This window comes from Chrysochloris asiatica, unplaced genomic scaffold (genome assembly GCF_000296735.1).
Source record: "Chrysochloris asiatica unplaced genomic scaffold, ChrAsi1.0 scaffold00008, whole genome shotgun sequence".
NCBI classification, from domain to species: Eukaryota; Metazoa; Chordata; class Mammalia; order Afrosoricida; family Chrysochloridae; genus Chrysochloris; species Chrysochloris asiatica.
The window spans coordinates 24,881,301-24,906,661 of NW_006408526.1; the positions used below are offsets into that span (position 1 = coordinate 24,881,301).

At 47.2% G+C, this 25,361-nt stretch overlaps 1 protein-coding gene across 1 annotated transcript in view; it reads left to right on the plus strand.

Moving 5' to 3' along the window:
* The first annotated feature begins 283 nt into the window (after window positions 1-283).
* Window positions 284-25,361, plus strand: part of ZBTB16 (zinc finger and BTB domain containing 16) — a 238,228-nt gene continuing 213,150 nt past the window's right edge. The window contains exons 1-2 of the mRNA XM_006833836.1: window positions 284-455; window positions 4,044-5,401. Of these exons, the coding sequence (XP_006833899.1) occupies window positions 4,134-5,401 (1,268 nt within the window). The 5' untranslated portion in view covers window positions 284-455; window positions 4,044-4,133. The remainder of the gene's footprint in view (window positions 456-4,043; window positions 5,402-25,361) is intronic.

Here is a 25,361-nt window from a genome sequence, read left to right on the forward strand (position 1 = left end):
CCACCAGCAGCTAGATGTCAGGCAAAGCCCGGAGCGCGGAGCCCGGGGAAGGGAGGGGAGGAAGGGGTGGGGCGGGGAGCGCGCGCCGGCACGGCCAGTGCTGGGGGTGGGGGTGAGCGGGGGACGCGAGAGGAGGAGGGAAGGGGGGCAGCTGTGGGCAGTGAGCCGGGCTCCGCCGCCAGCACTAAAGATGGAGAGGCGCCGGGGCCTCGCAGGGGAGGGGGCTCAGCGTTGACGTGAGACGCGGCGGAGGCGCCGCTGCCGGTGGTGATTTGCTAACCTCGCAGCAGAGAGGAGTTGAGGGCGATGAGAGCGGGTACTGCGAACTGTCGGGCGATGCAGCCGCTGCCGCGGTGATACCGAGAGCAACAGTTCCCCAGCACCACCCCTTCTAGACACAGCACACACCCCCCACAGGCACGCACACCCACCCCACAGCACCCGACTCGGCAGCGGTGAGTGGGGGGCCAGGGAGGGGCGCCCCGCCTCGCCAGCGCTGCGCGCCACGGCGCCCCGGCGCCCCCGGGGTTGGCGAGGTCTGAGGGGGCGCGCTCGCTTCGGCCACTCGGACGCTGGACGCGTGCCTTATTTTATTCCGCTTTCCCTCTTCCTGCGGCTGCAGCCGTCTCCGACTGGGGGTCGACTGGAAGGGGGAGTCCCAGCTGTCAGCTTGGGCGCAGCTGCTTCCCCAACCCTTCTCCTCCAGGGCACGATTGGGGTGAGAGTTGGGGGGCTGCCTGGCCTGCGGGGGCTGAGGGCGCGACGGAGGGCTGGGGGTTGGGGGACTGTGGACTGCCAGGGACAGACGGTGGAGCCGGGAACCGGTGGGTGCTCATATGTATGCGGACGGGTGCACGAACGCGAGATCGGGTTGTGGTTTATTTGTGTGTTTATTCGCCGGCGGACAGGAAAGCTAGGATCCGAGGACCCAAGGAGTGGATCTGGGGGCGGGAGAGGACTATGACTGGGACGCGCTGGATTTTGTTTCTTTTTGAAAATCGTTTGGGCTCTCTCTCTCTCTCTCTCTTTTTTTTTGCTGGACTCAATGTTCCGCTTTGGGGGCAGCCCTGTCGGAGCTCTGTAGGGTCGCCAGGACTCCGAGTCCTCCTCGGCTCTCGGCGGGACCGGCCGTGGCGCCAGAGCTCGCCGTGCGCTCCCGGCTGCGCATGGTGGGCGCCTCGGCTCTGCACCTGATGCTTTCGGGATGCTTAAATCGCGCTGCTTTCATGCACAGCACCTCGAAACACTTCCTCTCACCCCGGCAAACACACAGAGACTCCTGCTCTCGTAAGGCGCACGATCCCGCCAGCCCGCGGAACCATTTGAACGCACAGACGCGCTCTGCACGGACACGCTCGCCCGCTCCCCCGGACACTCGGACACGCCAGGGCGGTGCATGCTAGCGATTGGCGCCCGCCGGCCCGATCCCAGACCCGGGACTCGACCCGTAGCTCCTGAGGGGTCACGGCCCCGGGTCGGAGAGGGAGGGCCCTCAGACCCCTTCTCGGCTTTCCTCCCACAACTCGCTGCGGGGCTTTTGTGCTTTCCAGTCGCCTCGGGGCGGGTCCGCCTCCTCGCTGCTCTGGCTATGGTGTCCAGTCCTCCCGGACTCTTGCCTTTCGTTCCTGTCTCTTTCGCTTTTCCTTCTTCGCGCCGATTTCTTGCTTTCTTCGGTCTGGCTCCCCAGGAAAAGTTGAATCCCCAAGTTTTCTGAAGTGGTCTTCAAGTCGCCCTGGGGTCGCCGAGACTGTGTGTGTGTGTGAAAGAGAGCGAGAGAGCGAGCGAGAGCTAGAGCGAGAGAGCACGATCGATCCCTGGAGCTTGAGCGGGTGAGCGCTGGCTTTCCCCCTATTCGCCTCGCTAGGCGCGCTGCAGCCAGCACGGGCCGGATCGCAGGCATCGGGTGAGGGAGCCCCCTGACCCAGGGCCCCCCTGATTTCTCTTGAGACCCAAGGAGCTTGCTTTTGTAAGGGAATTTGGGTAACCAAGCTTCCATTCTTTCCGCTGCTCCCTCTTAGTTCCCTGAAATCTCCAAGTCTGCGGAAACCCACGAGTGGTTAGGTGCAGATGAATTGCTGACCTCAGTCTCCATCTCATGTTGGCAGCAAAAGTATCTTGACCAAGCGTCCTATTAACCCTTTCTGCTTGCGCTTTGTGCCACTGGACTCAGTAGGGTTCTTTTTTGGGGGGTGGAGGCAAACTGAGTTCTCAGAGTGAGGTAGTCATTGGTCTGCTTTGCTCCCAGTTCGTTCACTGCAATATTGACCACAGCAAGACAGAAGCTGGAAAGAATCTGGGCATGTGAGGTCTTCTAACTCTCCTGGCATCCTCAGAGAGAGAGAGGCCTTTGTCTTGCGGGCCCTGTCTTCCCTCACTGGTTGCAGTGTGGGGTAGATCCTGATGCCCGTATCAATTCTGGTGTCTTCCAGCCATGACCACGCCTGGGAGCTCAGAGGACTCATTTGCACTTCATGGCTCCAACATGTGCGCTCCTGGCTGCAGGGATACATATTTCTTATGACATTGCTCTCTACCTTCCTGGCCCATTATCCTCCTTTTTTTTAGAGCCTTCTGTCCTGGGCACTTGTGGCAACATTTTACATAAGTGTGTACACATGTATTCACTGGCACTGGCACGTGCAACGCACACACATTTTGGGGCTGCACACACCATAACCCCTAACTCAGGGGAGCCTATGGTGGTGGTGTTTATGTGCCGTGGACTCGTTTCTGAGTCACAGCGACCCTGCACAGGGTTTCCGAGGCTGTAAATCATTATGGGAGCAGAAAGCCTCATCTTTCTCCCACGGAACAGCCGGTAGTTTCAAACTGCTGACCTTGTGGTTCACAGCCCAATTCGTAACCACTATGCTACCAGAGCTCCTTGGGTGGAAGGAAACTTTGGTGGCACTACAGATTAGGCATTGGGCTGCTAACTGCAAGGTCAGCGTTCAAACCCACCAGCCACTTGTCTGGTCCCGTAAAATTTTGGAACTTGAGTCGATGGCAGTGGATTTTTGACAGTGGGTATGAATGGAAGAAGGAGCCCTGGTGGCACAGAGGTTAGTATGCTTTGCTAATAACTAAAATACCAGTGGTTGGAACCACAGGAGTAAAGACCTGGCGATCTGCTTCCATAAAGATTACCCCAAACCAAAAAGCAAACCCTGTGCTATCAAGTTGACCCTGGCTCACAGTGACCCTATTGGACAAACTAGAACTGTTCTGTAGGGTTTCCAAGCCTGTAATCATTATGGAAATGAACTGTCACATCTTTCTCCTGCAGAGTATCCAGTGGATTCAAACCACTGACCTTTTAGTTAGCAGCTGAGCTCTTCATCATTGTGCTACTGTGACTCCTTACATGAAAATTTTAGCTTAGGAAAGAAGCCCTCTGGGGCAGTTCTACTCGCTCCTATAGAGTTGCTTTGAGTTGCAATAGGCTTGACAGCACACAACAACAATATGGGTGGATGTGCTCTGAACTAGTAACAAGTGAGTGTGTGGGTTATATGCATGTGTGTTCCTCTACTAGCTTCTCGGCAGTCCTGGAGAGGTCTGGCGTTGGAAGGGATTGACTGGTCTTAAGAGAATGGGACTGCTTTGCTCCCACAGTGAGACACAGTAGAAAACTTTGTTTTGATGGTGAGGCTGACTCTACCGGGGTGTGAGAGTGAAGTTGAGTACATAGGGCAACTAAAGGAAGGGTTTAAGTTCTCATCAGATTTAAGTGAGAGGCACCTCTTCATAATGAGTGTTGGCCAAGCACAGGAGACTCCCACTCCCAGAAAGCCCGGGGCTTATGGGACTCCACTGTAATTTTCATTTCACTTGACATAACAGTTGTCATAGAGCAGTGAATGAGACATATGGTGTGGCAGAACCTTCACCGGGCTTATAATTATGGCAGATTTGCAGATTTCTAGAATACTTTCTCTGTGTGTGTTGTTTTATGTTATTTGAACTCTCACTTTCAGAGACAGTAACTAATTTGTCTTTTGCTCTCTCGTCTCTTTTGCCTCTTCTTCTCTTCTGTCCTCTAGCCCCCTCGGTTGGCTCCGGAAACCCACTGTGTCCCACCACGCAGAGCCCAGAAGGGAAAAGAGCCTCATGCCTGAGCTGCAGGGAGCACCATGGATGTGACGAAGATGGGCATGATCCAGCTGCAGAACCCCAGTCACCCCACAGGGCTCCTGTGCAAGGCCAACCAGATGAGGCTGGCCGGGACTCTGTGTGATGTGGTCATCATGGTGGACAGCCAGGAGTTTCATGCCCACCGGACAGTGCTGGCCTGCACCAGCAAGATGTTTGAAATCCTCTTTCACCGCAACAGCCAGCACTATACTCTGGACTTCCTCTCGCCCAAGACCTTCCAGCAGATTCTGGAGTATGCATACACGGCCACGCTGCAAGCCAAGGCAGAGGACCTGGATGACCTGCTGTATGCAGCCGAGATCCTGGAGATTGAGTACCTGGAAGAGCAGTGCCTGAAGATCCTAGAGACCATCCAGGCCTCAGATGACAATGACACAGAAGCCACCATGGCAGATGGTGGGGCTGAGGAAGAAGAGGACCGCAAAGCCCGGTACCTCAAGAACATCTTCATCTCGAAGCATTCCAGCGAGGAGAGTGGGTATGCCAGTGTAGCTGGACAGAGTCTCTCTGGACCCATGGTGGACCAGAGCCCCTCAGTCTCCACCTCCTTTAGTCTGTCAGCCATGAGCCCCACCAAGGCTGCAGTGGACAGTTTAATGACCATAGGGCAGTCTCTCCTACAGGGAACTCTTCAGCATCCTGCAGGGCCTGATGACCCGACTCTGGCAGGAGGTGGGCGACACCCTGGGGTGACTGAGGTGAAGACGGAGATGATGCAGGTAGATGAGGTGCCCAGCCAGGACAGCCCTGGGGTAGCCGAGTCCAGCATCTCAGGTGGCATGGGGGACAAGGCTGAGGAAAGGAGCAAGGAGGGACCTGGAACCCCCACTCGGAGCAGTGTTATTACCAGTGCCAGGGAGCTTCACTATGGGCGAGAGGAGAGTGCTGACCAGCTGCCACCCTCAGCTGAGGCTGGCCAGATCCCCCCTGGTCGACCAGAGCACCCCGTGCCCCCAGCTGAGAAACATCTGGGCATCTACTCCATGTTGCCCAATCACAAGGCTGACGCTGTGTTGAGCATGCCCTCCTCAGTGACCTCTGGTCTCCACATGCAGCCTGCCCTGGCTGTCTCTATGGACTTCAGCACCTATGGGGGGCTGCTGCCCCAGGGCTTCATCCAGAGGGAGCTGTTCAACAAGCTGGGCGAGCTGGCTGTGGGCATGAAGTCGGAGAGCCGGGCCGTGGGCGAGCAGTGCAGCGTGTGTGAGGTAGAGCTTCCTGACAATGAAGCTGTGGAACAGCACAGGTAGGCCACTCACAAGGCCCACACCCCATCACCAGACCTCCCGCCTCAACATCCTCCCTTCATACCCTGGCTACTCCCAAGCCCTGGGGCCTATTTGAAAAACAACACACATTGTGGGGAACACAGGTGGGATGGGGGGACTTCAGATCTTTCTCAGGCATGGGGGAACCCATGGTAAGAATTCAGCACGGTAAGAACGAAGGTCTCTCACTGACTGCATCTGGACACAGTACCAGCATGGTCCCAGGTTTTAGGTACTTGTGTCTCTCCTGCCCTGGGGTTTCTGCAAAGACAGGCTTTTTGCAGGTCAGGATTTGGGAACCGTAGGATGGGAGAAACTTGAGGCTGTAGGTTCTGAGTATCATTTCTGGTGACTGTTCATCGTATTGCTTCCTCTCTCTTCTCATTCTCTGTTCTTGCAAGCACCTTTAGGAGGGGCCGCTTTAAATTCAGGGGGAAAAATTGGGTGGGTATGAGACTTGTTCTCATCCCATCCCTGCCATTACTGGAGCCAGTGCCACTTTGGGCTGACATCAGCTTCTCTCTGGAGTCTGTTTCCTTGGCTGTGAAACACCCAGTTACCGAGCTCTCACAACGTGCCTGGTTCAGTGTGAAGTGCTTTATGTGGACTGACATTTTTGTTACAACAGCCCTGAGGTAGGTCATGTTCTAAGACTCAGATGTCAAATGCCTTTCCCAGAGTCACGCAGTAAGAGGCAAAGCTAGATTTGAATTCAGGTCTGAACTCCCTTTGCTGCCGACAGAGCAGAGGGTTTTGAGTATTGTTTCCAGAAGCAGTGAAGCTAGAAGGAATCAGAATGGGTTTGTCTTTTCCCCTCCATCCATTTGTCATAACCACATGTCCTTCATTTTACTTTCTAATCCGTGGGCCAGATTAATGTAAACAAATCCAGGTTTCTGTTGTTAACAACGGTAATATTTTTCTTGCATACTGTCTCTCTCTCTCTTTTTTTTTCTGGTATGGAAATGTTATGCCCTTAGCTTTTTTTTTTTAAATCTCTTTGGTTTTGTTTTTGGTTTTATTGTTTACTGAGTGATAGTTTACATGGGAGAACATTGGCTTTACACCATTGTTTCATTGCAATGATTACAATCTCCTCCGTGCATCATCATTCAACAGTATTTGCTTCCATTCCTTTTCTTTTTTTGGGAGGTGGGGGTGGGGGTGGAGAGATACACACAAAAACACTCAGGGATATATAGTAATTTAAACAACCAAAGGGCACATTCTGCAAGTCTGCCTCCTGGCCACCAGCTCTCAGTCCCTCTTTTCCCATAAATCTAGAGTCCTCAGCTGCTCCCTCTCTCCACGCCGCCATCTCTGCCTCCATCTCTGGTGTTGCTGTTTCTCTGGAAAAGGTCCCGCATTCTGCTTGTACTCTTCTCCCTTGATGGTCCTAGGGTCCTCTGTTTCTGGATTGTAAGATTAACTACTCCCCCGATTTTGTTACACAACTTCTACCTTTACAATTGTGACAGTCGCAATTAGTCATATTCTTGCACACTCTCTTGACTGCTATTTGTTCATCTTGGGTGGATTTTCCATTTTTGTATACCTTCTCTCTCCATCCGCATTCTCTGTTGCTCAAGCAGGTATTGGAGTGGATTTGACTGAGAGGGTGTGGGGTGGAGGCCTCTGGAGGTCGATCTAATCACTCTGAGCTGGAACTGACTCTGTCGCGGCCTAATAGGTTATTGTTGCTAGGGGCTGTCAGGTCAGTTCTGACTCATAGTGACCCTATGTACAATAGAATAAACAACTGTTTAGTCCTGTGCCATCCTCACAATCATTGCTGTTAGAGCTCATTGTTGTAGCCACTGTGTCAAACCATCTTATTGAAGGTGCTCCTCTTTTTCTACTGACTTCTGCAGGGACTGATCTCATCTGATAACAACATGTCCAAAGTACGTGAGTTGAAGTCTCGTCATCCTCACTTCTAAGGCACATTCTGACTGTACTTCTTCCAACAACGATTTGTTCGTTTTTCTGGCAGTCCATGGCATATTCAGTATTCTTCACCAGCACTATAATTCAAATGCATCAATTTTTCTTTGGTCTTTCTTTTTCATTGTCCAGGTTTTGCATGTGTATGAGACGACTGAAAATAACATGACTTGGGTCAGGCTCACCTTAGCCTTTGGGGTACCTAAGGTGCACCTTACTCCTAGTAGGTGGACTTGTGGAAAGTACTGCTAAGTTAAATATGGCCCCCCGGTTGTTGTTTTTTTTTTTTTAACCCCAGTGTGTGCGAAAAATAACCGCCACCAAGGCGTGTCTTCTTACTGCTTGTACTGCTCAGAAACAGAAAGAGGTTGTGTTTATTTTTGCTCAAACTTTCCTAAGGAGGAAACCCCCTCCCCAAACTTTACCAGATAAAATGTAACATCGTATCCGGATGTGAATAACTGCATTTCTGTGCTATGAAAAATAGCATATGGTGGAAAGTAATTTAAAATAACTTTTTTTTCTGGGTTTTGATGGGCTCTGATAGCTGCTCTGTGCTCAGGAGGGTCACAATGGAAACCACTCTCTCAGGAGTTCCATCCCTCTGAGGAAAGTTGGCCATGTTACCTTCCAAAGAACATGCATGGGTGATGGGGATTGGCCATATCTAGTGGGAAGAGCTTTTGTGGTAGTTCTTTAACCTTTCTTGAGCTCTGTTTGTTCTGGCTTTGGTGCTGAATTACCAAATAACATCTAGAAGTCACTACAACTGTGACCAGTGTGCAGTAACCATGAAAGTGAAGAATTGACCTTTGTGCCTCCATCTTGTTTAGGTCTCATCGCTGCTGTGTCCCTATTGGCTCTAAGTTCTGGTGGGTAGTTTCCTCAGTGCTGTCTCCTACGAGGGTTGTGTTGGCTGTGAGGTGACATAAGGAATGTCCTGTCCTCCTGAACTTTTGATGGTGGGTGATGTCCTGGGACCCTAGGTGTCATGTTGTGTGCTGCTGACAGGAGGAATGTACTTTTGACTCCAGGCTTCAGCCTACAAAGCTAGAGCTAGGGCTGTGCTTTTGGTGGAAAGCTGTGTGGGTCTAAAGAAAACCCAGAAAACCCCCAGACCAGTTGCTTCCGTGTCAATTCTGACTCATGGCTACCCTGTACATGTCAGAGCAGAACTGTGCGCCATAGGGTTTTCAGTGGCTATCTTTTTGGAAGTAGATTTTTGGGCCTTTTTTTCTGAGACCTGAAATCTCTAACCTGTGCTGAGCACATTAACCATCCAAAAAGGGGAGAAAGTGTTTCCGTGTGTGTCCATGACTTATTCTGAAGCCTTCCTTTCTTTCAAGACTTCGTGGGATGCTGTTCCTCCCTTTTCTCACCCTTAAAGCTCCAGGATTGGTATACTACTTTCTTACTCACCCCTCAACCCCACCCAACGCCATCAGCCATCCCAAAAATGCTTGGGTAGAAGAAAAACATAGCACAACTACTATAAAAAATTTAAAAGAAGACAAGACAAAATTCAGAGTGGGAGATTTTGATGTTAGGAGACTGTAGAATTGGCCATAAATATAATATGATAAGCACGATGAGGCAATGAGCTACAGGATTTTTTTTTAAAAAAGCCAAGAGACTTATTGATGTTAGTAGCCATTGAGTTGATTCCAACTCAGACAACCTTATGTGAAACAGAATCAAATGTACTGTGTTCAGTACTATAGCAGTGATTGTTTGTATATTTGAGTCCATTGTTGTGATTTTTGTGTCAGTCCATATCATGGAGGGGTCGCCTTGCTTTGGTTGGCCATAATGTCCTTTTCTAGCAATTGGTGTTTCCTGATGATGCATCCAAAGTAAGTAAGTTGGAGTCTCTCCATCCTTGCGTCTCAGAAACATTCTGGTTGTATTTCTTCTAAGATGGATTTTTTTTTTTTCTTTTTCATTCTTTTGGCACTTCAGAGTATACTCGTAGTTCAACATCACAGTTTGGATCCGTCGAGTCTTCTGTTTTCCTTTTCAAAACTTTTCTTAGAAATTTATTTTGTAGTTGTTGTTATTGAGAATACACCCACTCCTCACTTAACTGACATAGTTCCAAAGACCAGAGGTCGTCATTATGTGAAACTCAGTATTGTGTGAAAATGGAAGATGACCACAGCAGATCACAGAGTGGAAGATGACAGCATTATTATGTATCTGCCAAATTACCTCATCATGTAACTGACAAACCACTGAGAATCATGGCCCACCTAAGTTGACACATAACCTTAAACATCATAACCAGCATTTCTTTGATCTCATGCCTCAGCCAGATGTACATCATTATTTCTACTATTGTTGCAAATGTGAAAAGTTGGGTAACAAGCTAGTTGGTAAGCGAGGAGTAGTTGGTATGCGTAGTAACACGCATCAATTCAGCAGTTTCTATATGTACCATTTTAGTGACATTGATTACATTCTTTGAGTTGTGCAACTAACCTCCATTTTCATTATCCAACTGTCTCAAGCACGTGAGGTGATTGAAAAGACTATGGCTTGGATCCTGCACATGTTAGTCATCAAAGTAACATCTTTGCTTTTTGATATTTTAAAGAGGCCAGCATTTCTAGATTATTTATAAGGGATAAGTGCCCATCAGTTAATATTTTCTTTACCGGGGGGTGTGGAGGGGGGCAGTGGATGGACATGGAGAGAAAGGAAGAAAGAAAGGGGACAGTGTGAGGAAATGATGCAGGCAGGAGAGTTATGGAAGCCACATGACACCGTTGCAAGCAACTGTGGAGACAGTGGGGGAACATATTGATGCCACAGATAGTTAAGGAGGGAACAGTAGTAACATTGTGATCATGGTCTCTGTGGTGGATGACAGACTATAAAAGCTAAATTAAAAGTGGCCTTGGATTGATGGAAAGACTTGGGTAAATTAAAAGGGGCTTTATTATCTAAATGATCCAGAAAGAAATCAGAACAGTTAAGAGACCTACTAGATAGCAGCGTTTTCTAGATGGGTAAAGGAGTACACTCTGGACCCCAAGAACTCCCCCAACCGGACCCACATTACACTGCTCACTGTTTTTCTTCTTTCCTTCTGTCTCTGAAAGACTGGAGCAGTTCTACATACAGGCTTGTATGGGTGTGGGTTAGGGACCAGCTTAGGGGGGCCAGATACACCTTTTCATACTCAGAGCTAAATGCAATATGGTTTTGTTAAGCATGAACACAATCCTTTATAACCCTTAGTCTCCCCAGGCTCATTCAGACTTGCCTTAATATGATTTTGAATTTGGTGCTGCAGAATCAGAGCCTCTGGGTGTTAAACAAACCAGCCTTTGGGCCAGCTCTAGTCTGTGTCCTGCACACAGTAGGGCTCATGCCTAGTTCTTGCAGGGATACTTAGTAGCCTTGAGGGATGGTCTCCTAGGACCTGTGTGTGCAACCCTTCCAGATGCTTCTTGGAGTTGGCTGAAGGGTGTGTAGCCATGTGGTTCAGATGCCACAGTGTAGCCTGGTCCTTTGCCTTGGTTTCTCCCAGATGGTCAACTGCTCTGTCTTCAATGGTTGACTATGTAGAGAGTCAACTGTTGGATTAGGCTACTTTTGGGAGGTGGGAGGTTGCCTGGAACTCTGTCTCCTTCATCCTTCTGCCCACTTTAGGCTTGTGTTATCAAACAACTAAACTCTGTTCTCTTTGGGAAAGGGTATGCCATCGAATAATGACAACACCAGCCACCATATTAATAATGCCTTTTATCAGTGTAGCCCTTTCTCCTTTGCAAAGCCACCTTTAATGACCTTATCTTCCTTACCCTCACATCCTCCCCCAAGGTAGTGCAGGTCCATAATCCTCTATCTGTAGTTAATTATGAAGTCTGGAAAGCTCTCAAAACCAAAAGGTTTTACGCCAGTGTTCAGCAGCTTCATTTAGTGGCAAAACCTGGTCTCAACTGACATGAGGCTATATTTATCCCACTTATTTTGAATATTCATATGTTTTGCTGTAAAAATATTAATGTGTTTGATTATAGAGTGCTGCCCTAGGCTCTGCTGGGTCTGTTATTTAATAAACACTATAGATTCCAGAAAAACCTTTCTAAAATCAGAAGCATTCTGATTCTAAAGTGCCTGGGGATTTGAGATAAGGGATTGTAGACCACTATCTGCTCCATTTTCTAGATGAGGAAAACGAGCTTTGGAGCAAATGAAGGACTTACTCAAGGTCACACAGTTATGAATGCTCAGCTCACCTTCTAATTTCCATTCCTGGGTGCTCTGCGCCAGGCCATATAAGAACATGGACATTGCCGTTCTGGGTTAGAGCCATATGACCTAGTCTTTGGTTGCCAACAACATCCCGAAGATACCACTCTTGGAGGCTGTGGCCACCTTCCTTGACGTCAATCCTAAAGGTCAGGTGTATCCCAGCTTCTCTTAGTAGCTATTTCTGGGCTGCTCTGTCATTCACAGATTTGCCCAAATCCTTTTTTAATCCGTTTCTATTTCCAGGAAGTATCCTTTTTGGGGTAATGAATGACTGAAGTTCATGACCTCTGGGGCTCCTGGAAATCTCCTGCTCTTCTGGAGAGGTCGTTGGTTGTGAGATAGGAAGGTGGCAGGAGCGTTTGTGATGTTGGACCCAGCTATTATGGAGGCTGGCCTTTAGGCCCAGGGATGCAGTTTTCATCTGTTTCCATTGTCCATCCTTTTTTCACTTGGAGCTTGAATTTCTTTATTTGGAGTTTAAAGTAGATACTTTGGTGAGATGGCTCCAAATCATGGTGAACTCTTCGAGAAAAAGAGGATATTTTATTCCTTGTGCTCTCACTTATATCTTCATGAAGTCCTTTTGCATAATTGAATTCTTGTCCTATTTTGGAATCTGGATGAGCAGTTCAGCCAGCTAAATGTTGGATATGGTTCTGTTTATGCTGACTTGGTTTCCCAATACTTCCAACCTGCGTAAGGTCACTGAGCCGTCTGGGATCCAGACTAAACTCATGGAACTTTTGAAGATGACTTTTTTTATTTTGGTTCCAATGGAGCAAAGTTGACTGCTCTTTCATCTCAGTAAGGAGTCCCGTTTTAATCTGCTGTCAGTATTGGACAGAGCTGCTAATTGCTGGGAGTAGAAAGCTGTAGCATTGAGCAACACTTTCCCCTCCTGCTTGTTTTGGCAAAACTGTTTATGAATCTTTAAAATAGTGATTATCCTAAACTGTTAAAATCAAACTCCATTCACAGCTCTTGAACTTCTTGCTAATTTAGGAGGAAAACATTTCAAATCACTTTAATTTCTTTTGCTTTATCAATGACTTTAAAACAAGTCCAATTGAAGTATAAAACTTGAGTTTTATTCATTGAATACATATATGCCTCACTTTACCCATTGTAGGGTACTTGACTTTTTCATGATAACTAAACATTTTCTTGGTCAAATTCTGCTTAAGTGGTGCAAGAAGAAAACCTTGATTTGGTGGCAGATATTTTGGTAGAAAAAAATGTTTGCTAGGGTGCTTCTTGCCCGACCACCCCATTCCTCCCAGACCTGTGCATTTAGAGCGAATTAAGAGTATTGCGGATTAGAATCCTGGTGCCGCTATATACATACTATGTGATGATGATTGCATTGGTGAACCTCTCCATGCCGTGTTTCCTCATGAGTAAAAAAAAAGAAAATGGGAATCCTAACAGTACATAGCGTAGTTGTTACGAATCGGGCTGCTAACCTCAAGGTTGGAAGTTCGAAACTACAATCCGTTCCGTGGGAGAAAGATGAGGCTATCTGCTCCTGTAAAGATTTACAGCCTCGGAAACCCTGTGCAGGGTCGCTAAGAGTCAGAAACAACTCCACGGTACTTAACAACAACAACAACAACAGAAACAACAATAGCAACAACAGTACATGCTGTTTCATTATAAGGTCTCAAGCAGTAAATGGTTCCACAATACAAGTGCTTCTTCCATGCATGCATGTGTCTTGTAAACATGAAAATGTTTTGGTTATCAATTGATGTGGAGTGGGCCATGCTAGCAGTTAAAGGTAAAATTTGGATTGGTAAGTACCAGTCAGGATTTGTGCTAGTCCAAAACCAGCTTTTCCCCAAGGGTTGTTTTCACCATAAGGCGTGGATTCACATCTCACTGGAAAACTGCTGCTCCTGGCTCCTTGTGTTGGCTGCGGAGGGATTCTCCTTGTGCACCTGCATGTTTCCCAAGAAGCTGATCTCTTGTTCCATGGTGGCCAGGGTACTGTTTGTCCCATTGACCTGAGGCCTGGTGAGTCATGCAGTTCTTGTTTAAATTTAGCTGGGCAAGTCGCCACTGTCATCGGTTCCAAATACCGAGGCGGCTCACCAATGCAGCGGCCTCTTGCCTGTGCAAATGGCCAGGCATGCAAGTCACCACGGTGAAGGCAGACTCGAGGTGCACACAAACCATCTTGCTGATGGAAGTTGTATGTCTGGGCTAGTAGATGGGGGGCCTTCCTGAACTCTTTCCCTTTCTAGACCCCTTCATATTGGGTGCTTCCAGAGTAGGCTTAGAAAACAGTTTTGAGGCCTTGTCCAGTTCTGTGCTAAGTAGATTCATAGCATCTCTTTAGATTTTCAAGGTTTAACCCTGGGAGGTGGATATTCATTTTGCATTCACTGTCCGTGGTGAAACAGTCAGGGATGGTGCTAATGTTTGTACCCAAGTCTTCTGGCTCCATGTCACTATTCTTTCCACGTCACCGTAGCAGCCATACTTGGGTCATAAGCTCCTGGTGGGATCAGAAGGGACTGGGGGATGCAGGGAGGACCAACTTTGTGTTCCCTGCAGCTCACGCATCACATGGGCCTTACTTCCTTCTTCTGGCGTGAGAGGAGGGAGGTAGTGAGAGGGTAACTTATTACAAAGAGTTCACATTTGGGGGGTTGAGATCACTGGGTCCAAAAAGTGCTTCGTCTACAGATACAGCCATTTATGCAACCCCCCCCCCAAAAAAAACAAACAAACAAAAAACTGAGAAAAAGAAGCCCATTTACAAAAATAAAAATTCCGTGTCGTCAGTTTCATGCTGGCGTACTCATAAACTACCGTTTCTATCATTTCACCTTAAAAACCCTAGTGTCCTTGTTGTGCTGGCTCAGTTTGGAAAAAAAACTATGATTGGGTTTTGCCTACGTGAGGCTTATCTCTGCAGCTGCAAGGAGGGGATCCGGTATGTTATTGTCAGCATGGAAACTTTGGATGAAAACTGGCAAACCCTTGCTTAATTCTCAATTCATATCTCACTTTCGACCCTGTCCTTGAGACCTGATTTTCCTGAGTGTGAACAGATTGTGTTTAGCATTACAGTCGGAAGAACCATAGTTAGATGTGAGCAAGAACTTCCTGAAATCATGCAGCATTACTGACGGAAATTATTAGAAGCCAGTCACAGACATTTTGATGTAAAGGAGAAATTTAAGGATCCCGTTGGAGGTGATGTTTAGATTTCTTAGGGCAGTTTGATTTCCCAGAAATAATAAAGACATACGTTGTTTTTGACTCATGGTGATCTTATATGCAATGGATGAGACACCAGTTCTGTACCATCTCCATGATAGGTTCCGGGTCAGACAGATCACACGATAGTGTGATCTATAGGACTCTTATTGACTCGTTTTCTAAAGTAGAACCATGCCGTTCTTCCTGTTGGCTTCATCTGGAGACTACTGAAACTTGTTCATCATCATAGCAACATGCAAGCCACCACTGAGGGTGGCTGTGCAAAAGTGAACCCAGGTCTTCTGTATGGGAGAGGAGGATTCTACCACAGACTCACCAGTGCCTCATAAAGACATACGTTGTTGTTACGTGCCATGGAGTCGGTTCCGACTCATAGCAACCCGGTACAGGGTTTCCGAGCCTGTAAATCTTTACAGGAGCAGAAAGCCTCATCTTTCTCCTGTGGAACAGCTGGTAGTTTCAAACTGCTGACTATGAGATTAGCAGCCTGATTTGTAACCACTACGCTACCGCTACCAGAGCTCCTCATAAAGACATATGCATGCACACAAAACGCGACCACTAGGCACACCGAGAACAAGATAGATGTACCATCTTCAAGCTTTGCTTTTCTGGAAAGTAAGGTGTGCGGAGCACAGAGTTGCAAATCAGTTAGACCAAGGTTTGAATTCTAATGCTGCAACTCATTAAACACTGTGAATTTGGGCAAATGACTTAACCTCTCTAAACTGCCAGGTTCCTCTTCTGTGAAATGAGGTTAGCCCCTACCTCTACAGGTGTGGTATAAAGTGTATTAAATATAAAGTTTAAATTTAATGTAACTGATAAATAAAGCACACAGCAGAGACACAGCTGTGAAGTCACCTCTCTGTTTCCCCTTTCTTTTGTGACCCCCCTCCGCACTCCCAACCAGGCAAGATCTAGAGCTAGAGATCTTAGACTGGGGGACATTGCCACCCTCACCCCAGTGCTGGTCTCTAAGTGAATTAGCAGAGCATTTCTATCTTAACGCCATTAGTCCTGTTGGCAGGACTCTCCCTGCCGTAGTGAGAAGCAGATGTGGCCGACCATAATGGCCCTCAGGGTGAGCCATCAGGCCTGGAGTGCTGGGGGAAACATTGTGAGTGTTAATTTTGGGAGGGGGTTCTTTTATGGTAGCTGGGGGAAATGCAGGGGGATTGTTTGAAATTTATTTATTCAGCAGGTTAGGTGCTGCAGGGGTCTGCTGTGGTTAAGCCCCATTCTCCCCACCCCTCTCTTTAAGGAAAGCCCCTCCCCAGTGGCGAAGCCCAGGGTTGATTACTTCCAGAATTGGAGAGACAACTTAGCAGGCTCTTGTTTCTTGCCGATGTACCTTATTAGTAGCACCTGGCATCATAACCCACTAATGGGAACCAGCGCTCCCCTCCTGCCCGGCTAGTGACAAGTAGCCCTGTCAGCCGGAGCTCGCAGTGCGAGGAAGTTCCTATTAGCTTTATGGTCGGGAGAACTTGTCCTGTTCAGGAAATGAATGTTGCCGCTAAAGGTCCGAGGCCCTGACCCTGGCGGCGTAACCTGTGCGGGCCAGGGAGACCCCGCACAGGATGCTTGGGATTTCAGCCCCTCTCTGGTTCTTGTCATACGTAAAGAGAGAATCATTGTGGTATGTTGAAGCCTTGAACTTTTGATTTATTCAGTGAGGGCGACTTAACCACTTCCATGCCTGGACGGCTGTGCCGTGATCGAACAGTGTATGTGCGCGCTTGTGTCTAGATGTGTGCATGGAGTAGGGGGACGGAAAAGACCCCAGCAGTTGTCTCTGGATGTTGAGTTTCTCTGGATGTGTATTTTCTCTTTTGACTCATGTAGTTTCTGTTTTCTGATGCCGGTCTGTGTTGTTGGTGGCAGAACTGTGGGAAGTTTTGTGCTGGTGTTGGAGCTGGGTTTGAATTCATCTTGGACCCCTTAGAAGCTCTGTGACTATGGAAAAATACCTAACCGCTCTGTTTCTTTGAGATGCAGTCAGTAAGATATGTACCTCATGGTCACAGTGTTGCCCAGTTGGATGCTGTATATGGAATGTCAGTATGTGCATGATTAGCATCTTCAGGTTTTTGCTTTTTGTTTTTCCCCTCCATATGGTAAAAATGGATAGACCCTTTTCCCTCTCAACATATTGAGACCTTCCCACCCCTCATCATAGCCCAAAAATCTCACGTAAAGAAAGTCTGCTTCCGTTGTCTCATGCTTTTCCCTCTGCGAGAAATGTTTCTTAAGTGTGATTTTTGCAGAGTACAGCAATGTTTGACCTCATTCTCAAGGGAAACTTTTGCCTGACTCTTTGAGAAAAGATGTTTGTGATTGTCTGGCAAATGGATGTGTTACTTTGGCTGCTGACCCTGTTTTAAAGGCCCATGGTGACAAAGGAATGAAGTGTACGTTCCGGGGAGCTACACGGGTGTCTCACCCAGATAGGATGGGGCAGGGGAGAGGCTAAAGAGAAGGTCACCCTTGGGGACTTTAAAATGAATCTGTTTCTGTCATGTATGGCACTGCTGACAGCGTTCAAGGAAAAAGAAAACTGGGTTCGTATCCTGTTGTAGGGTTGGGTGCAGAACAAAAGGACAGGAGTGTCCCGTATGTTGAAGCACCTTGGCCTGGAGTTTTGGAGAGTGGTTCTCTGGATTATTTATGGGTACACACACTCACGGGAGACAAGTGTTCACTTCCTCTTAGCCTCCTCTTCATTCTCTATGTGAAAAACAGGCTCAAGTCTCAAATAAAAATCAGTTTTGGCCCCCTGAAAGCAGGTGAAAGCTGCTTTGAAGGCGTTTGTAGAATTGGGATCTGGAACGTTTGATGTCAAAGTTAAATCGTGACAGTTGTCCCCTAAATTAAGGCTCTGCTAACATTTGTGAGTCTACCTCCCTGCACACCCCCACCCCCGCCCCATTGGCAGCAGAAATGAAGATGGTACTCAAAACGCAATGTGAACGGCTGCTATATTGAGTAGCTCCAAAACTGTTTTGCTTTCCTTGAAGTTCAGTGTGGAAAATCTGGGCTGGACTCGAGAGGGATGCAAACGCTTTTAGGGCCCATGTGCCTGGCCCCACTCCTCAACTCCGAGCACAATGGTTTTCATTGCCACACCTCCCTCCCTCCTCTCCCCCTTCATAATTATCCACTATATTACTTTTTTTTGTGTGTGTCCTGACAGCTCGGAGAGTGGTTTTTGTTTTTTGAGCTGAGTAGCTGCTAAATATTTCCCAGCAGTCAGATTCAATGGGTGGGGGCTAGAGGAGGGTGTGTGTGTGTGTGTATAGGCCTAACCTTGGCATCTCTTGTTGCAAAAGTGAAAAATATTTCTGTTTGCAGTTAATTTTAGTGGCAAGCAGATCATGTTAACTGGGTGTAATTGCTTCCAGATATGGCAGAGGTTTTGTGTGTTGGGATGAAGGGTCTGGTAAGTGCTTACTTCCTGTGTAAATTAGCTGATTCCATTCAGTCTTTCATTCTGGGTAACCCTGGATTCTGTCATTTGGCTCCCAGTCTCCCCCTCCACGGCCTGCAGCCCTGGGGATGAGAGGCATTCTACTCCATCCTTCCATGGACAATTCTTTTGTCATTTGCAGCCACTCACCCCATGTGAATTTGCCCTTAACATAATAAAGTGGGTTTCAAAAGATGCCACCTGGACCCCAGGCTGCTATCACTTCTTTTCGTGGACTGTAAGCAGATGGACAGAGTCCACAAGAAGGCTTCAGTTCCTGCTCACGTGGATTGTATCTCAGAACTCATCCTGGCTTCCCATGGATTCCCCCACCCCCGCCACCCTACTCCAAACCTTGAAGAACATCTTTATCTCCTTCTCAGTTAGTCCTACACGCCAGGAACCCGAACAAAGGCCACGCCAATATGTCTGAAATCCTGGAGAAATGAAAATGGCTGTTGCAAGAAGGAGATACTTCTGATCAGAGGTGGGGGTTGTTTCAGTTATGCATGAAAACACCACTGATTTCTTCCAAGCCATTCAGGCCTATGGGCGCACCTGTCCCTCCCTGCAAGAAGATAGTTAACAGGTTGCCATTGAGTCAATAACTCATGGTGACCCCATGTGTATCAGAGAATTGTTCTCCTTAAGGTTTTAGTGGCCGATTTTCAGAAACAGATTGCCAGACCTTTCTTCCAGTGTACCTCTGGATACATTTGAACCTCTAACCTTTCGGCTAGCAGCCCAGTATGTTAACCCAGAGACTCCCTCTTTAAAAAAAAAAGAAAAGAAAAGAAAAGAAAAAAATCTACCCAGACACTCTTCTCCAAGCTCCCGAGGCTTTCTAGAGTTGGGATGGAGGAAAAGTGTTAAAATTCTTATTCTCCTAAATTCCACTTTTGTCCCGTGGCCAGCCCCACATTCTTAGTGTTATTTGCGTAAGAGGTTGTTGTTTATCTTCCTATATCAGGTCCGCTGATAACCCCTGTGGTCTGTTTAACAATCTATGAGGAATAGATTACTTGATAAATGGCAGTTTTTTTCCAATATGCAAAGATAAACTGTGGGGGTCAGGGTAAGGGGTGTTGTGTTAGAAGGGATGGGCCAGGTGGGTAGCTAGGACCCTCTTTCAGATCAGCCTGGAGATTTGTGAGGCACCTGATGGAAGAAAGCAGGCATCTTGAAAACTACAGCCGTTGCATTTATCAACAGGTTTATCAGCTTCCGGCTCTCACCTACTTTTCTGCTCCTTCATGCGGACATAGAGTCTCTGAGAGCAGTTCACACAAGAGGGAAAAGTGTGTTGGTAATCTTTGCTTCTGTAGTTCCATTCTCTTAACCCTTTCCCACCCCCACAAGTAAGTAAGTTGTGCTTACTAAAAGTAAAAAAAATCTTTGAAATTGTCAAGAGGTAGACTTTTTCTACCTGCCCTGATGTGTTGCTTCTTCAAGCAGATACTGGGTTCTGGAAGAGGCTCGGTGAAAAGACAACTTCTGACCCCATCACCTAGTTCAATAAGCTGTCTGAGAATCAAACAAAAGAGTTTGGACTGGCTGTTAAAGTTAGGCACCCAGCTGATAGCTTTGTTTTGATGTCCTTGTAATGTTTGCTGACCCTGGAGGGTGCTATTTAGAGCAGAGGGTATCTACTGGGGTAGACTTCCTGGGAGTTGGAGCAGAGCTAGCACAAAGTCCTGAAGATGCTGATGATAGTGAAATCAGCCCAGGAAATGGGGATCAGGGTTGGAGGTGGTTCCTCAGTGAAGAAGGGCCTTTCAGGGTGGTGGTGGAGGTAGAGCTTTCTAGGGACAGTGTGGAGTCATGGGAAGTGTACAAGCTTCAGAGTAAGGCATCCTGGAGGAAAACCCTGGCTCCAACGTCAAATCACTGTATGCCTTGGGTAGGCTGGGGTGCATTAGTGTCTCATTGGTAGAACTCTTGCCTCCACATGGGAGAGTTCCTGGCCAGTGCACCTAATGTGGTGGCTTGCATGCTGTTATGGTGCTGAACAGTTTCAGCGGAACTTCTAGGCTAAGATGAACTAGGAACATAGGTCTTGTGATCTGCTTCACATAATCAGCCAGTGAGAACATTATGGATCACAAAGATTTGATCCCTACCCAATCAGGGGATAGAGCAGGACCCAACAGTGTTTCATTGGTATATGTGGAGTTGCCATGAGTAGGGGCTAGTTGCTCAGCCTCTTTGATCCTCTGTTTGACCTGTAAAACACAAGGCTAATGCCTTGTAGGTGGTTATAGGATAAAATATGTATAAAATGCATACCACAGTGAAAGTACTGGGTAGATAGGAACTAGTTAGTGAGTTACAGAGCTAGGCTCTTAGAAGAGTGATACTTTGGCCCAGGGGAGAAAGTATGAAAGAAGCCCGTGAAATCCTTTGGGGCACTGCTAAATTGATGATCAGACTGATCCTGGACTAGTAGCCAGAAGGTAAAATAATGGGGGAATAATGGAGTTCTGGAGTCCTGGTATGACGCTGTGGGTTAATGCGCCAGACTGCAAAGCCGTTTGAACTGCAAGGTCGGTAGTTCAATCTCAACAGCTGCTCCTCAGAAACCCTATACAGGGTCACTATGGGTCGGAATTGATGGCACTTCACAACAACAACAATGGAGACCTGGTGTGACACTGTGGGTTAATGCGCTGGACTACAAGGTTGGTTTGAACCACAGGTCAGTGGTTTAAACTCACTAGCTGCTCCTCAGAAACCCTATATATGGTGGCTAGGGGTTGGAACCAACTCGATGGCTCTTAATAACAATAATGTAAGTGCCTTGTGACTATAAGGATCTCCATAGGTGAAGTGCTGCTGCTATTCCAAAGAAGCCCACACATCTAATAAGCCATCATTTAATCCGGAAATGCTGCTAAGGCCCAGAAATGATGGAATCCTGTATCGGAATCCTTAACAACATTTGTGCCATATATATATATATATATAATTTCTTTTGCCTTGTCCTTTGGGAGTGTCTGTTTAACTTTGGAAATAGCCCAAACAATTCAGTGACAAATCTGGTGTAAGTATTGTAGGGTGACTTTGAAGGGTGGTTGCAGACATGATGCAGCCTATTGGTGGAAGATGAACAAGCCCAAGGGGCTTGTGATTTCCGACTCTGGGGGGATTCCCAACGAAGAAGGAGCTACTTTCCTTTACTGCCCCAGCTCCTCCTACTGCTGTAATGTTCCTGCATTTGTGGTTTGGCCTCCTGTGAGTTTGGACTCCCGAGAGGCACTTCTGTTGCTAAAAATCTTGGACTACCACCAGTAGGCGTTGCCTGGGGTCAGAAAGAATGGCTTGAGTTTTGACCTATAACAGCCCAAGGGAGTAGGCATAGGATGCTTGGCGGCTTGAGTTTGAATCCTAACTCTACCTCTTGGGAGGGCCCTGGAGGGTCAAAGGAGCTGGTGTGTTAAAATCCTAACCTAATTCTTGGCACATATTCAGCACATACTCATTTCCTTTTCTAACAGCGTTACTTGCCTGAACACTTGGGTAGTGGAGGGAGGAATGTCTGCCTTCCCTCTCTATGTGAACTATCACTCAGCCATCTCTACTGAGCCCAGAGTCACCTTAGGTTGTCTGTGGGACCTGGCTCTTTGGTGACCTGGCTGTCCAGCACCCTGGCCAGCTGTGTGCTTGCTTGGTCCTGCTCTCTCTCTGTCTCAGTCGCTGCATTATTTATAGTAAACCATATTAGAACAGAGTGTTAAAGAGGAAGGGTGAGTCATTCCCATTGAACCCATTGATGACATAAATAAAAGCAAAATGCTTACTATGTGTTTTGCTCAGTATTTAAGGCCAGGTTGTGCTAATTTGAACACTCCCCAAACTGGATCTGTGAAAGTACACATCTGTGGGGAAAAAATTTAGGTTTTTAACTAGAGGCACATTGTTTATTGAGAATCCATTTCAGTATCTGCTTCAGTTACTTCAGATCCATATTCAAATCAGGCTTGCCATCCTTCCTTATAAGAGGAGGGTCTGGCTGATTCACTGGCTCAGGCTCTGAACAGCCCAGAGGGGGAATGGAGTCCCCTAATGATTTCCATCTCACCTCTTGCCACCAGTTGGGAAGGTACTTGTAGTCTTCTACCTGCTTTCTTGCAGGTGTGGGTTATCAGAGTGACCAAGAATTAGAGAATGTATCACGGAGAAGCCTTGAGAGCATTGATTTCAACCTGCTTATTTTAGGGAGAATGCATGGAGTCCTGGAGAGGTTCTGTGACTGTAGTTACCCAGCAAACCAGAATCTGCATCTCTCATTCCTAGCCTGCTGTAATTCCACTGTCATAAACTTGTCTGTGCTTGCCCTAGTCTGCTTGAGGATGTGAGAATAGAATCCAACTTATGAGCAGTTTCAAATCTCTGTGTCTGGAAAGGGTGAAGGGTGGGTTTTGGTATGGTGACTTGCTTTTGAGACACTGTTTTAACCTCTTTTCTGCTCAGCCCAAATAGACGAACATATGAGGGGGACTTCAAGAAGTATGTGGAAAAATTCGATTATCTTTTCATTCAAATTTTCTATGAACTTTTTGAAGCCACTTTGTACATTGAGTGCTATAGATTTATGGGTGGATGCACTTTGTTGAGTTGTTGAGTGCGGTTGAGTCAGTTTCGACTCATAGCGACCCCATATACAGTTTCCAAGGGGTGACTGGTGGGTTTGAACTGCCCGTCTTGCGGTTAGTAGTCCAATACTTACCCTATAGCACCACACTAGGACTCCTATATACTCTGCTGTTGTTGTGGTTGTGAAGTGCTGTAGAGTTGGTTCCGACTCATAGCGACCCTGGATAGGGTTTCCGAGGAGCAGCTGATGGGTTTGAACTGCCGACTTTGTGATTCACTGTCCAGTGCTGATCTTACAAAGCCACACCAGTTAAGGGTTTTTAAATATAAAAATGAGTAATACATGGAACTTGCCCTTAAGGATCTTATAATTTGACCCCCCACCAAAAAAAAAAAAAAAAAAACACCACCAAACCACATTTATTGCATTTTGGAGTCACAGAGTAGACTGCGTCTTAGTTTTCTTGGCTGTCATCTTAATAAAAGCAGATCTCCACGCCTTTTTTCTGAGGTACTGTGAGTGGGTTTGAACTACCAGCTTTCAGGTTAATAGTTGAATGCAAACCATTTATACCATCTAGGACCCCTATATGAAGGAGCCTTGGTAGCATAGTGGTTAAGTGCTTAGCTGCTAACCAAAAGGTTAGTGGTTCAAACCCACCAACCATTCTTTCTGTGAAATATGTGTCAGTCAGCTTCTGTAAAGATAATAGCCTTGAACCTGGTAGGGTGCAGTTCTACTCTATCCTGTTAGGTGATTTCACTGCGAGGTGAAATCAACTGGATGCTAACGGGTTTAAAGACTTAATATAATTTTTTTTAAGGTTTTATTGTGAATTGAGTAATAGTTTACGTGACAAAACATAAGCTTTGTGTTCATCCTATTGTATTTCGTTTCATTGCAATGATTAAAATTGCCTGCATGAATCATCAAATAACCAAAGGGTACACCCCGCAAGCCTGCCCACTGGCCGTCAGCACAGCCCTCTCCCTCCCTGAGTCCAGAATCCCCAGCCACTCCATCTCTCCATGTCATCATCTCTGCCTTCATTTGTGGCGTCACTGCTGCTCTGGATAGGGAAGGACAATATAATTTGAACAGAGGAGTTAAAACACTTGTAACGTGTGTATTGATAACTACAGTGTGTTGCTGTAGGATAAGCACTTGACCTTAAAGTCTATTTGAACCCCAGTTCAAATCTACCAGTCACTCTTCAGAGACCCTATACAGGATCACTACGAGTTGGTATTGATTTGACGGCTCCTAACAACAACATGAGAGAAAGTACAACATCTTGCAGTTCAAACCAACCTTGCAGTCCAGCGCATTAGTCCACAGCACCGCAACAGGACTCCAAAGACTGGGCTTGTTGTTAAGTGCCGTTGAGTCGGTTCCAACCCATAGCGACTCTGTACAGGATTTCCGAGGAGCGGCTGGTGGATTTGAACTGCTGATCTTGTGGTTCAAACTTACCTTGGGGTCTGGCACATTATCCTGCAGTGCCACACCAGGACTCCAAGGGCTGGGCCAGGCCCAGAGAATACAGTGATGAGCAAGATTAGCAAGACCTCTACTCTCATGACAGTTTCAAAATAACTGCTGCTGTTCCATGCCTTCGAGTTGGTCCCTGTACATCATGACCCTGTATAGGGCTTCTTAGGAGTGGGTGGTAGGTTTGAACAGCTGAGCTTGCCACTCCAGGCATCAGTGGCAATTGAGACAAGGGCTGGCATCCTACATGAAGTAGTATGTGAGTTGGCTTAGGATTTGAAGACAAGGACAGTAAAATGAACTTTGTCATCAGGACCAGGAATGAGAACAAGCAGACACTTCTCTTGGAGAGAGAATGATGAATCCTGCAATGGGAGGTTGGAATCAGCTTGAGGTTGGGCACAGAAGAATAGGAAACAACATGGGCTTGAAGCTGAGCAGACCCAAGTTCAAATTCTCTTGTAGATTATGGTCTTGGTCACATGCCGAATCCACTGTGAACCAGAGTTGCCTCATTCTGAGGATCTGAGACTTTAGTGTACCTTGCACAGTGCCTGGAACAATGTGCTCTACTGGTTATCGTCAAATCAACTGTGACCCATGGAGACTCCAAGTGTGTCAGGGTAGATCTGCGCTCCATAGGGTTTACATTTGCTGCCATTTTGGATATAAATTGCCAGGCCTTTCTTCTGAGGTATCTCTGGGTAGACTTGAACCTGTAACCTTTTGGTTGGCCGACTGAATGTGTTAACTGTTGTTTGCACCACCCAGGGACTCCTAGAATAATAGGAGTTGCTTGATATTTGTAACTGTGGTTTGGGGATTTGATTCTGGGCAAGTTGGGAGCCTTGGAAGGGATTTGAGAAGGAGAGTGACACGAACGGAGCTTTCCACATTCTGCAGTCCTGCTGCCAGCCCTTGTTCCCTTTCTGCATCTCGGAGTCTAAAAAGG